Source organism: Halichoerus grypus, chromosome 2 (genome assembly GCF_964656455.1).
Source record: "Halichoerus grypus chromosome 2, mHalGry1.hap1.1, whole genome shotgun sequence".
Taxonomy (NCBI): domain Eukaryota; kingdom Metazoa; phylum Chordata; class Mammalia; order Carnivora; family Phocidae; genus Halichoerus; species Halichoerus grypus.
Genome location: NC_135713.1, coordinates 147,983,600 through 147,994,289, shown reverse-complemented (window position 1 = coordinate 147,994,289; position 10,690 = coordinate 147,983,600). Strand labels below are relative to the sequence as shown.

Below are 10,690 nucleotides of genomic sequence, written 5' to 3'. Positions count from 1 at the left end.
GAGATTTTTGATGACTGCTTCAATTTCCTTAGTGGTTATAAGTCTGTTCAGGTTTTCTATTTCTTCCTGGTTCAGTTTTGGTAGTTGATACATCTCTAGGAATGCATCCATTTCTTCCAGGTTATCTAATTTGCTGGCATAGAGTTGCTCATAATATGTTCTTAGAATTGTTTGTATTTCTTTGGTGTTGGTTGTGATCTCTCCTCTTTCATTCATGATTTTGGTGATTTGGGTCATTTCTCTTTTCTTTTTGATAAGTCTGGCCAGGGGTTTATCAATCTTGTTAATTCTTTCAAAGAACCAGCTCCTAGTGTCGTTGATCTGTTCTACTGTTCTTTTGGTTTCAACTTCAGTGATTTCTGCTCTGATCTTTATTATTCCTCTTCTCCTGCTGGGTTTAGGCTTTCTTTGCTGTTCTTTCTCCAGCTCCTTTAGGTGTAGGGTTAGGTTATGTACTTGAGACCTTTCTTGTTTCTTGAGAAAGGCTTGTATTGCTATATACTTTCCTCTTAGGAGTGCCTTTGCTGCATCCCAAAGATTTTGAACAGTTGTGTTTTCATTTTCATTGGTTTCCATGAATTTTTTTAATTCTTCTTTAATTTCCTGGTTGACCCATTCATTCTTTAGTAGGATGCTCTTTAGCCTCTATGTATTTGAGTTTTTTCCGACTTTCCTCTTGTGATTGAGTTCTAGTTTCAAAGCATTGTGGTCTGAAAATAGACAGGGTATGATCCCAATCTTTTGGGACTGGTTGAGACCTGATTTATGACCTAGGATGTGATCGATTCTGGAGAATGTTCCATGGGCACTAGAGAAGAATGTGTATTCTGTTGCTTTGGGATGGAATGTTCTGAATATGTCTGTGAAGTCCATTTGGTCCAGTGTGTCATTTAAAGTCTTTATTTCTTTGTTGATCTTTTGCTTAGATGATCTGTCCATTTCAGTGAGGGGGGTGTTAAAGTCCCCCACTATTATTGTATTGTTGTCAATGTGTTTCTTTGCTTTTGTTCTTAATTGCCTTATATAATTGGCTGCTCCCTTGTTAGGGACATAGATATTTACAATTGTTAGATCTTCTTTTTGGTGAGACCCTTTAAGTAGGATATAGTGTCCTTCCTCATCTCTTATTACAGTCTTTGGTTTAAAATCGAATTTGTCTGATATAAGGATTGCCACCCCAGCTTTCTTTTGGTGTCCATTAGCATGGTAAATGGTTTTCCACCCCTTCGCTTTCAATCTGGGGGTGTCTTTGGGTCTAAAATGAGTCTCTTACAGACACCATATCGATGGGTCTGGTTTTTTAATCCAATCTGATAGCCTGTGTCTTTTGTTTGGGGCATTTAGCACTTTTACATTCAGGGTAACTATTGAAAGATATGAATTTAGTGCCATTGTATTGCCGGTAAGGTGACTATTACTTTATAGTGTCTGTGTTCCTTTCTGGTATGTTGCTTTTAGGCTCTCTCTTTGCTTAGAGGACCCCTTTCAATATTTCTTGTAGGGCTGGTTTCGTGTTTGCAAATTCCTTTAGTTTTTGTTTGTCCTGGAAGCTTTTTCTCTCTCCTTCTATTTTCAATGACAGTCTACCTGGATATCATATTCTTGGCTGCTTATTTTTCTCATTTAGTGCTCTAAATATATCATGCCAGTCCTTTCTGGCCTGCCAGGTCTCTGTGGATAAGTCTGTTGCCAATCTAATGTTTCTACAATTGTAGGTTACAGACCTCTTCTCCCGAGCTGCTTTCAGGATTTTCTTTTTGTCTCTGAGACTCATAAGTTTTACTATTAGATATCAGGGTGTTGACCTATTTTTCTTGATTTTGAGAGGGGTTCTCTGTGCTTCCTGGATTTTGATGCCTGTTTCCTTCCCCAAATGAGGGAAGTTCTCTGGTATAATTTGCTCCAATATACCTTCTGCCCCTCTCTCTCTCTCTTCTTCTTTTGGGATCCCAATTATTCTAATGTTGTTTCATCTTATGGTATCGCTTATCTCTCAAATTCTGCCCTCGTGATCCACTGGTTTTTTATCTCTCTTTTTCTCAGCTTCTTTATTTTCCATCATTTGGTCTTCTATATCACTGATTCTCTCTTCTGCCTCATTTATCCTAGCAGTTAGCACCCCCATTTTTGATTGCACCTCATTAATAGCCTTTTTGATTTCGACTTGGTTAGATTTTAGTTCTTTTATTTCTCCAGAAAGGGGTTCTCTAATAACTTCCATGTTTTTTTCAAGCCCAGCTAGTATCTTTAAAGTGATGATTCTGAACTCTAGATCCGACATCATACTAATGTCCATATTGAGTTGGTCCCTGGCAGTCGGTACTAGCTCTTGTTCTTTTTTTTATGGTGATTTTTCCGTCTTGTCATTTTGTCCAGAGGAGAATAGATGAATGAGAGAACAAAATGCTAACAGGGTAAAAACGTTCCCAGAAATTATACTCTAAACAAATCAGAAAAGACCTGAAGCTGGGGGAAAAGAAAGGGAAAGAAAGAAAAAAGAAAAAGAAAAAAAAGAAAAAGAAAAAGAAAACAATAAAAACAAACAAAAACAGAACAACACCAAAAAAAAAAAAAAACAGAGTATGATCAAATATGATCAGGCTGGTGCATAGATCAGTGCCACACACTAGATTTTGGGTGTATTTTGGTCTGTTAGAAGAAAGTGACTCTGCAAATTTTAAAGAAAGAAAAACTTATATATGTACAAAAATAAGGGTTGATATGATGAAGGGATGGAATATGACTGTAGAGATGAAAATTATAAAAATTTTTATAAAAGGAATTGGTAAGAAGTTGTTTGAAAAAAGAAAGAAGAGTATTTAAAAAAAAAAGAATAAAAAAGGAGACAATGTGATCCGGCAGGAGACTAGAACAAAGCCATACACTAGAGATTTAGGGTATATTTTGATCTGTTAGAAGAAACTGTATCTCAAAATTTTAAAGAGACAACAACTTATATATATATGCCAAAAATAAGGGTAACTACTATGAAGGGATAGAATATGACTCTAAAAATGAAAAATAAAAAGGTTTTTTAAAAATGGGATTGAGGGGCGCCTGGGTGGCTCAGTCGTTAAGTGTCTGCCTTCAGCTCGGGTCATGATCCCAGAGTCCTGGGATCAAGCCCCACATTGGGCTCCCTGTTCAGCGGGAAGCCTGCTTCTCCTTCTCCCCCTCCCCCTGCTTGTGTTCCCTATCTTGCTGTGCCTCTCTCTGTCAAATAAATAAATAAACTCTTTAAAAAAAAAAAGGGATTGATAAAATGTTGGTTGAAAAAGGGAAAAAGAAAAATTAAAAAAAAAAAACAAAGACAGTTAAAAGAAATTAACTTTGAAAGACTAAAGAATCATGGTAAAAAACCATGGGTTCTATGTGCATTTTTCCCCTAGCGCTGGAGTTCTGCTGTTCTCATTGATCAGTAAACTTGGTCTCAGCTGGCTGTTCTTGCTGATCTTCTGGGGGAGGGGCCTGTTGCCGTGGTTTCCAAATGTCTTTGCCAGAGGGGGGATTGCCCCGCCGTTGCCTGGTCTGGGCTAAGTTATCTGTTCGGGTTTGCTCTCAGGAGCTTTTGTTCCAAGTTTTCCATACAGCTTTGGAGGAGGAGAGTGAAAATGGCGGCCTCCCAATCTCCACCCTGGAGGAGCCGAGAACTCAGGGCCCCGCTCCTCAGTGCGCCCCCAGAGAAAAGCAGTCAATCACTCCCATCTCCCCGCTCTCCAGCCACACTCCATGCTCACCCGGCCTGTGACTGAGCATTTCTATCTCTGGCACCGGACCCCGTGTGGAGTCTCCAAACCCAGCAGATCCCTGCGGTGTGCTCCCGCGCCGCACCTCCCAGGGGAGGAAGGGGAGTCTCCCCAGATCTGCCGCTTGTTGGGTCCCTGCTGGAGGAGCAGTGGCCTGACTGTGCTGCAGATCACGGTTTATGGCAACCCTGAGCTGAGAGCCCACTCCTCTGCTCCGTCTCTGCAGCCGGCTTCCCCGCTCCGATACCTGGGAGCTCTGCTGCACTCAGGCACCCCCGGTCTTTCTGTGACCCCAAGGGTCCTGAGGCCACACTGTCCTGTGAGGGCTCCACCTCCCGCTTAGCCACTGGAGCGACGTCCCTTAGCGGAGCCGACTTCTAAAAGTTCCGATTTTGGGCTCCGCGGCTCTATCACTTGCCAGAAGCGTCCGATGGAGGCCCCCTCCCCTGCCGTCTATCCTCCAGAATATCGCCTTGGATTAACTTCTCGGCACGTCCTACCTTCCAGAAAGTGGTCGCTTTTCTGTTCACAGAGTTGTTGCTATTCTTTTCTTCAATTTCTTGTTGAGTTTGTAGGTGTTCAGAATGGTTTGATCCCTATCCAGCTGAATTCCTGAGACCAGATGAAATCCAGGTCTCCTACTCCTCCGCCATCTTGCTTCACCCCTCTGAGAATGTGCATTCTTTACTTTGCATTAAAAACTAGGAATGTAAGAGCCTAGCCATTCCACTAGGCATCCCACTGTGAAGCTAGCATTTGTGTCCATGCCTATTTAATTTAAATCTGAGCTCAGAAAGATTAAGTCCAGAGCCATTTATCTTAATCTATAATATTTGTGAAATTTAGTACAGAGATTGACAGTTTTCACCAGGTTATATTTCTACTGGTGTCAGAGATTCTTTACTTATAAACTGTTGCAATATGTACACTATACAACTTCCCTAAGATTCACTTTCCTTATCTGAAAAATGGGTTTATGATTTTATCTAAATATTTACTCTGATGATTAAATGTGGTAATTCATATAAAGTGTTTATCACCATTTCCAGCATAAAAGAAACATTTATTAACAGTTAGTTGCTTTTATTACTGTTATTATGATCACCTGGGAATGTACTTTTTATTACCATATCCCTGATGTTTAATTCAGCCATTTGGGCATGCCTCACTGCTGCTGAAAGCGTGCACCTTTACAAAGCATTTTCTGAAGTGCTCTTTTCATATTGCTGTTCCTTAGACTGTAGATGAAAGGATTCAGCATTGGAGTCACCAGTGTATACATAAGGGCTAAAATGGTGTCACTTGTAGGGAGAAAAGAGGAGGAGGGACTGAAATAGACAGCACTTGCTGTGCCATAGAACAACACCACCACTGACAGGTGGCAGCCACAGGTGGAGAAAGCTCTCTGTTTCCCCTGAATAGATGTGATCTTCAGGATTGTGCAGAAGATCAGTCCATAAGATATGAGGATGCAGATAAGGGAAGTGAGAGCAAGTAGACCTCCTACTATAAAAATAACCATCACAATGAGGGATATATCAGAGCAAGAGAGCTGCAGGAGTGGGTTGAGATCACAAAAGAAATGGTGGATGTTATTGGAAGCACAGAAGGACAGATGTGCCATTAAAACAGTGTGTAAGAGGGCATGGAGATAGGTGACAAGCCAGAGCCCAGCCACTAGCCAGACACAAAGGCAGGGATTCATAATGGCAATATAATGTAAAGGGTGGCAAATTGCCACATACCTATCATATGCCATCACACACAGAAGAAGGCTGTCCATATTCACAAAAGCAATGAAGAAGAAAAGTTGGCTGAGGCACCCTACAAAATAAATAGTCTGTGTATCAGTTAAGATGTTCACTATCATTTGGGGGACAGTAGTGGAGGAAAAACAGATGTCAACAAAGGCCAAGTTACTAAGGAAGAAATACATGGGTAAATGGAGGTGAGAGTTAAGGCCAACAACCAAGATGATGAGCATGTTGCCTGATACAATCATTAAATACATACAGAGAAATAGCACAGATAAGAAATATTGCTGCTCTGCTGATCCAGAAAGTCCCAGAAGGATGGATTCCTTGATGACTGTTAGATTTCTTGTTTCCATCTTCCCAACAAATCTAGAGAAGGAAAATATTAAATTGTGGAGACCAGGAAAGTTAAATATCTCACCCACAAAGGGGTGTGTGTGTGTGTGTGTGTGTGTGTGTGTGTGAAATAGAGTACCATGTAAATTACTTTTCCTTGCCAATTACATCTTGTGCTTATGATATTGTCTGTATATTCACATAGATGTGCTGGGCATAATAGTCTAAATTTTTCTTTCTTTTTTTAAAGACTTTATTTATTTATCTGACGGAGAGAGACATAACGAGAGAGGGAACACAAGCAGGGGGAGTGGGAGAGGGAGAAGCAGGCTTCCCACTGAGCAGGGAGCCCGATGCGGGGCTCGATCCCAGGACCCTGGGATCATGACCTGAGCCGAAGGCAGACGCTTAATAACTGAGCCACTCAGGCACCCCACTCTAAACTTTTTTCAAGAAATAATAATTTCTTCTTTTCAAGAAATAATAGCTTCTTTCCCCAAACAAAAATGCAAATTCTGTGAATAATGACTTAAATTGTGCCAGTTATGTTGCTTTGTCTATATTAATCATATAATTCATATTTGACTTTACACTTACAATTCTTATTTTATCAGGCATGCTGTTTATGTACTCTAACCCAGTGGAAATATTTACTTTCAATGAGTAATTTTCCTCCCAATCTGATGTCCGTATCCATGGATACAGATCTCATTTCAGTTTGTTTTCTTTTCTTCTTGTAAGTATAAAATCTGGCAACAGACAATTCTTCCTTGGGCTGACTACCATTTCTTTGGTCTCTTTCTGGTCCTGTGATACAGCCTCTGGCTACTGTGGAAAGTCATCTGAAGCCTGGTGCTTGTGGCTGGGGGTTTCAGCCCCCTTCCTCACAGCAGCTCATGCACGCTTTCTCTAGAGGCAGTAAGAGTATTCATTCACACCGATTTTTTTCATAAAGTATCTTGCTGCTTGCAGCCCTCAGTGCACTCTTCAAATTCTCACCTAAAGGTGAATCCAATGAGCACCATTTCATTTCTACACAAATACAGTTAATCAATACTAAAGAACACAGTGCTGTGCATTTGTTTCTGCCATTTTTGAATTCCAACTTCATTATGAGCCACAGTTAAACCTTGGAAATTTATCTGCTCTGAATCCTCTATAATTCGCTTAATTTTCTTGCATCACTTTTACCCAATCTGAGGCATGTCATGATAAAATCTGTACTAAGAAGAAATGTTATAAATTCCCATATATGCATTCCTTTGAATAAGGCATATCCTTTCAGAGATGGCTTTCCTTCACTGCAAGCAGGGTCAGCTATGCCATTTTCCTCAATTGCATAATTATCCCTTTTATACCAAGCATAGCAACTTGTTGTTGTTGTTTTTGTTTTTGCCTGTTTTATTGTGGCCAGAGATATCTTGAGGGCAGAATTTTGATTTATTATGTTGAATCCTTAGTAGGATAGTATATCCTATAGTATATATATATATATACACACACACACACACTACATGACTCTGTGTAGTATATATACTTAATATATAACATATGCACATAAAAATTGTGTATAATTTGTGTGAAATGGTGCCTATGAGAACAAAAATAAATGAAAAATTCTGGGGAAAAAACCACACACATATGATTGTGCTTACTCCATTTTAAGCCAAGGAAGTATGGGGTTTTTTGGGAAGACACTTTTATATTCTTCTATAGAACATAATGTTAATTCCAGAATTTTTTTCTTAACCAGGATTTATTAAAAATTTACTCTGACATTGAAATATTTAACAGATTAATTTAAAAATGTTTTACGTGTTAAAATTTAGGGAATCAACACATTAGATATGTCTGCAAAAATTTTTAAAAACTATCAACACATACCTTCTTCTTTGAGACCTTTTACCAATCAAAATTTTCCTCCCCACTATATATCCATTGGGCCTGTGCACTCATTCAGATTCCTCATTGAGGGTGAAAAAGGAGGGAATAATGAGATATAGATAAGCATGTATCTCTCTACAGAGAATTATAGTGTATTACTGTGGGAGTACTTACTTCTTAAAATATATTTACTTGTATAATACAAAGAGACAAGCCTTGAACCAAAACACCATTTTCTCCCTTGAGGTCAGCACACTGGAGGCTATACAAAATTCCAGATTCATCTTCTAATGAATTCTATCTTTTTTGTGAATTGTTTTCTTTAAAATTTTTTTAATATTTTTTCTTTATTATTTTCTCTTTAATATTAGTCAGTTTTAATTTTAAGTTCATAAATATTGATAATGTAAACCATATAAACAGAAAGTCTTTGTGGGGTCTTCATTATTTTAAGTTATATTTTAATTCCAGGTAATTAACATACAGTGTCATATTAGTTTTAGGTGTACAATATAGTAATTCCACAGTTCCATAACCACCTTGTGTTCATCATGACAAGTGCACTCCTTAATCCCCATGACCTGTTTAACCCAACTCCAACATCAACTTGAATGACATACATTTAAATAACCTATATATATATAGTGTACATGTACATAATTTTTTCAAACACAGGAGAAAAACTCTATATTATCAATTGTAAGATACAATATAATGTAGACTCATTTACATCAACATTTAGTGACAATTTATGCCTCAGGTTTCACATAATGTGACCAATTTCACAGTTTCTGTGAAATTATTTTAAACATCAGTTCTTTTAGCACCTCTCTTGTAGGAGGTCCTCGGACTTCTAGAAAACACTTCAATGTTAGAAAGCTGGAAAAAAAAAACAGAAATCAACTCTTATTAATTATTAATTCTTTAATGTGTGTGGTGCACTATGAAGTGGCTTTACACACATTATTTCATGTAACATTTACAATAACTTTGAGACCTTAAATGTTAGAAAGAAAGGGAATGTGGTGTAAGTGCCCGACATTAAGCTTTCCGTTGCCAAAGCAACTATTTAGAAGACATCCATCTTGAATAAATATATTGCCAGCTTCCTGACACAGCCACTAGCTAAACAACTATAAAAGGAACAAGACTACTCCTTGAAGTCCCCCATTTAGAAAGCCCTGGGTACCCTAGACAACTGGTCACTTGAGTGACCCCACATTTCACTTATCCTAATTTCCACTCATGTTTTAAATTTTCTAGTAAATAGTAAACCCAGAGAATCCTAGGCATCTTACCCTTAACTCCAAAAAATCAAAGCCTCTCCCCATACACTCCTTGTGTTGTGTGTGTGTGTGTGTGTGTGTGTGTGTGTGTGTGTGTGTGCGCGTGTGTGTGCATTAGGGGCAGTGGATATTGGAATTGAGAATGTGTTCTGGGTCTGGTAGTAAGGAATTAAAATTATAAACTGGGAAGGGACATGGACACGACTGGGGAACACCAAATCTAAGTGGTGAGATATTGGTCTGTAATTCTCCTTTTTGTTGGGGTCTTTGCCTGATTTTGGGTTCAGGGTAATGCTGGCCTCATAGAAGGAGTTTGGAAGTTTTCCTTCCTTTTCTATTTTTTGGAATAGCTTCAGTAGAATAGGTATTATTTCTTCTTTAAATGTTTGGTAGAATTCCCTTGGGAAGCGATCTGGCCCTGGATCTTGTTTTTTGGAAGATTTTTGGTTACTGCTTCAATTTGGTTACTGGTTACTGGTCTATTCAGATTGTCTATTTCTTCCTGTTTCAGTCTTGGTAGTTTATAATTTTCCAGGAAGGCATCCATTTCTTCCAGGTTGCTTAATTTGTTGGCATATAGTTGCTGGCAATAATTTCTTTTTTTTTTTAAGATTTTATTTATTTGACAGAGAGAGAGCAGAAGCAGGGGGAGCAGCAGGCAGAGGGAGAGGGAAAAGCAGGCTGCAGGGAGCCTAATGCGGAGCTTGATCCCAGGACACTGGGAGCATGACCTGAGCTGAAGGCAGACGCTTAACTGACTGAACCACCCAGGCACCCCTAATTTCTAACAATTGTTTATATTTCCTTGGTGTTAGTCGTGATCTCTCCCCTTTCATTCATGATTTTATTAATTTGGGTCCTTTCTCTTTTCTTTTGGAAAAGTCTGGCCAGTGGTTTATTGATCTTATTAATTCTTTCAAAGAACCAGCTTCTAGGTTCTTTGATCTGTTCTACTGTTTTTCTGGTTTCTATTTTGGGGTCTCTGCTCTAATCTTTATTATTTTCCTCTCCTGCTTGGTTTAGGTTTTGTTTGATGTTCCTTCTCCAGGTGCTTTAGGTGTAAGTTTAGCTTGTACATTTGGGATTTTTCTACTTTTTTGAGAAAGGCTTGGATGGCTATGTATTTCCCCCTTAGGATCGCCTTTGCAGTATCCCATAGGTTTTGGACTGAAGTATTTTCATTCTCATTGGTTTCCATGAATAGTTTGTTTTTCTTTAATTTCCTGGTTGACCCAATCATTCTTTAGCAGCAAAGTCTTTAACTTGCAAGTGTTTGAATTCCTTCCAAATCTTTTCTTGTGACTGAGTTCCAGTTTCAAGGCATTGTGGTCTGATAACAAGCAGGAAATAATCTCAATCTTTTGGTATTGGCTGAGACCTGATTTGTGACCCAGTATGTGGTTTATTGTGGAGAAATTTCTATGTGCATTTGAGAAGAATGAGTATTCTGTTGTTTTAGGTTGGAATATGAAGTCCATCTGGTCCAATGTGTCATTCAATTCTCTTGGTTCTTTGCTGATCTTCTGTTTAGATGATCTGTCCATTGCTGAGGTGGAGTGTTAAAATCTCCTACTATTAATGTAAGGAATTTTGATTATTTTGGTTAACAGCTGGCTTATGTAGCTGGCTGCTCCCATTTTGGGGGCATAGATATATACAGTAATTAGATTTTTTTGTTGGATAG

At 38.7% G+C, this 10,690-nt stretch overlaps 1 protein-coding gene across 1 annotated transcript; it reads right to left on the bottom strand.

Annotated features, from left to right (window-relative positions):
- Positions 1-4,911: 4,911 nt before the first annotated feature.
- On the bottom strand, positions 4,912-5,856 carry OR1C1 (olfactory receptor family 1 subfamily C member 1). The gene has a single exon (XM_036118386.1). It carries the CDS (start codon positions 5,854-5,856, stop codon positions 4,912-4,914), a length of 945 nt encoding a protein of 314 aa, XP_035974279.1.
- Positions 5,857-10,690: the final 4,834 nt, after the last annotated feature.

Coding starts and splice junctions, on each gene's coding strand:
- OR1C1 (XM_036118386.1), bottom strand. CDS start 5,856: ATGGAAACAAGAAATCTAACAGTCATCAAGGAATCCATCCTTCTGGGA.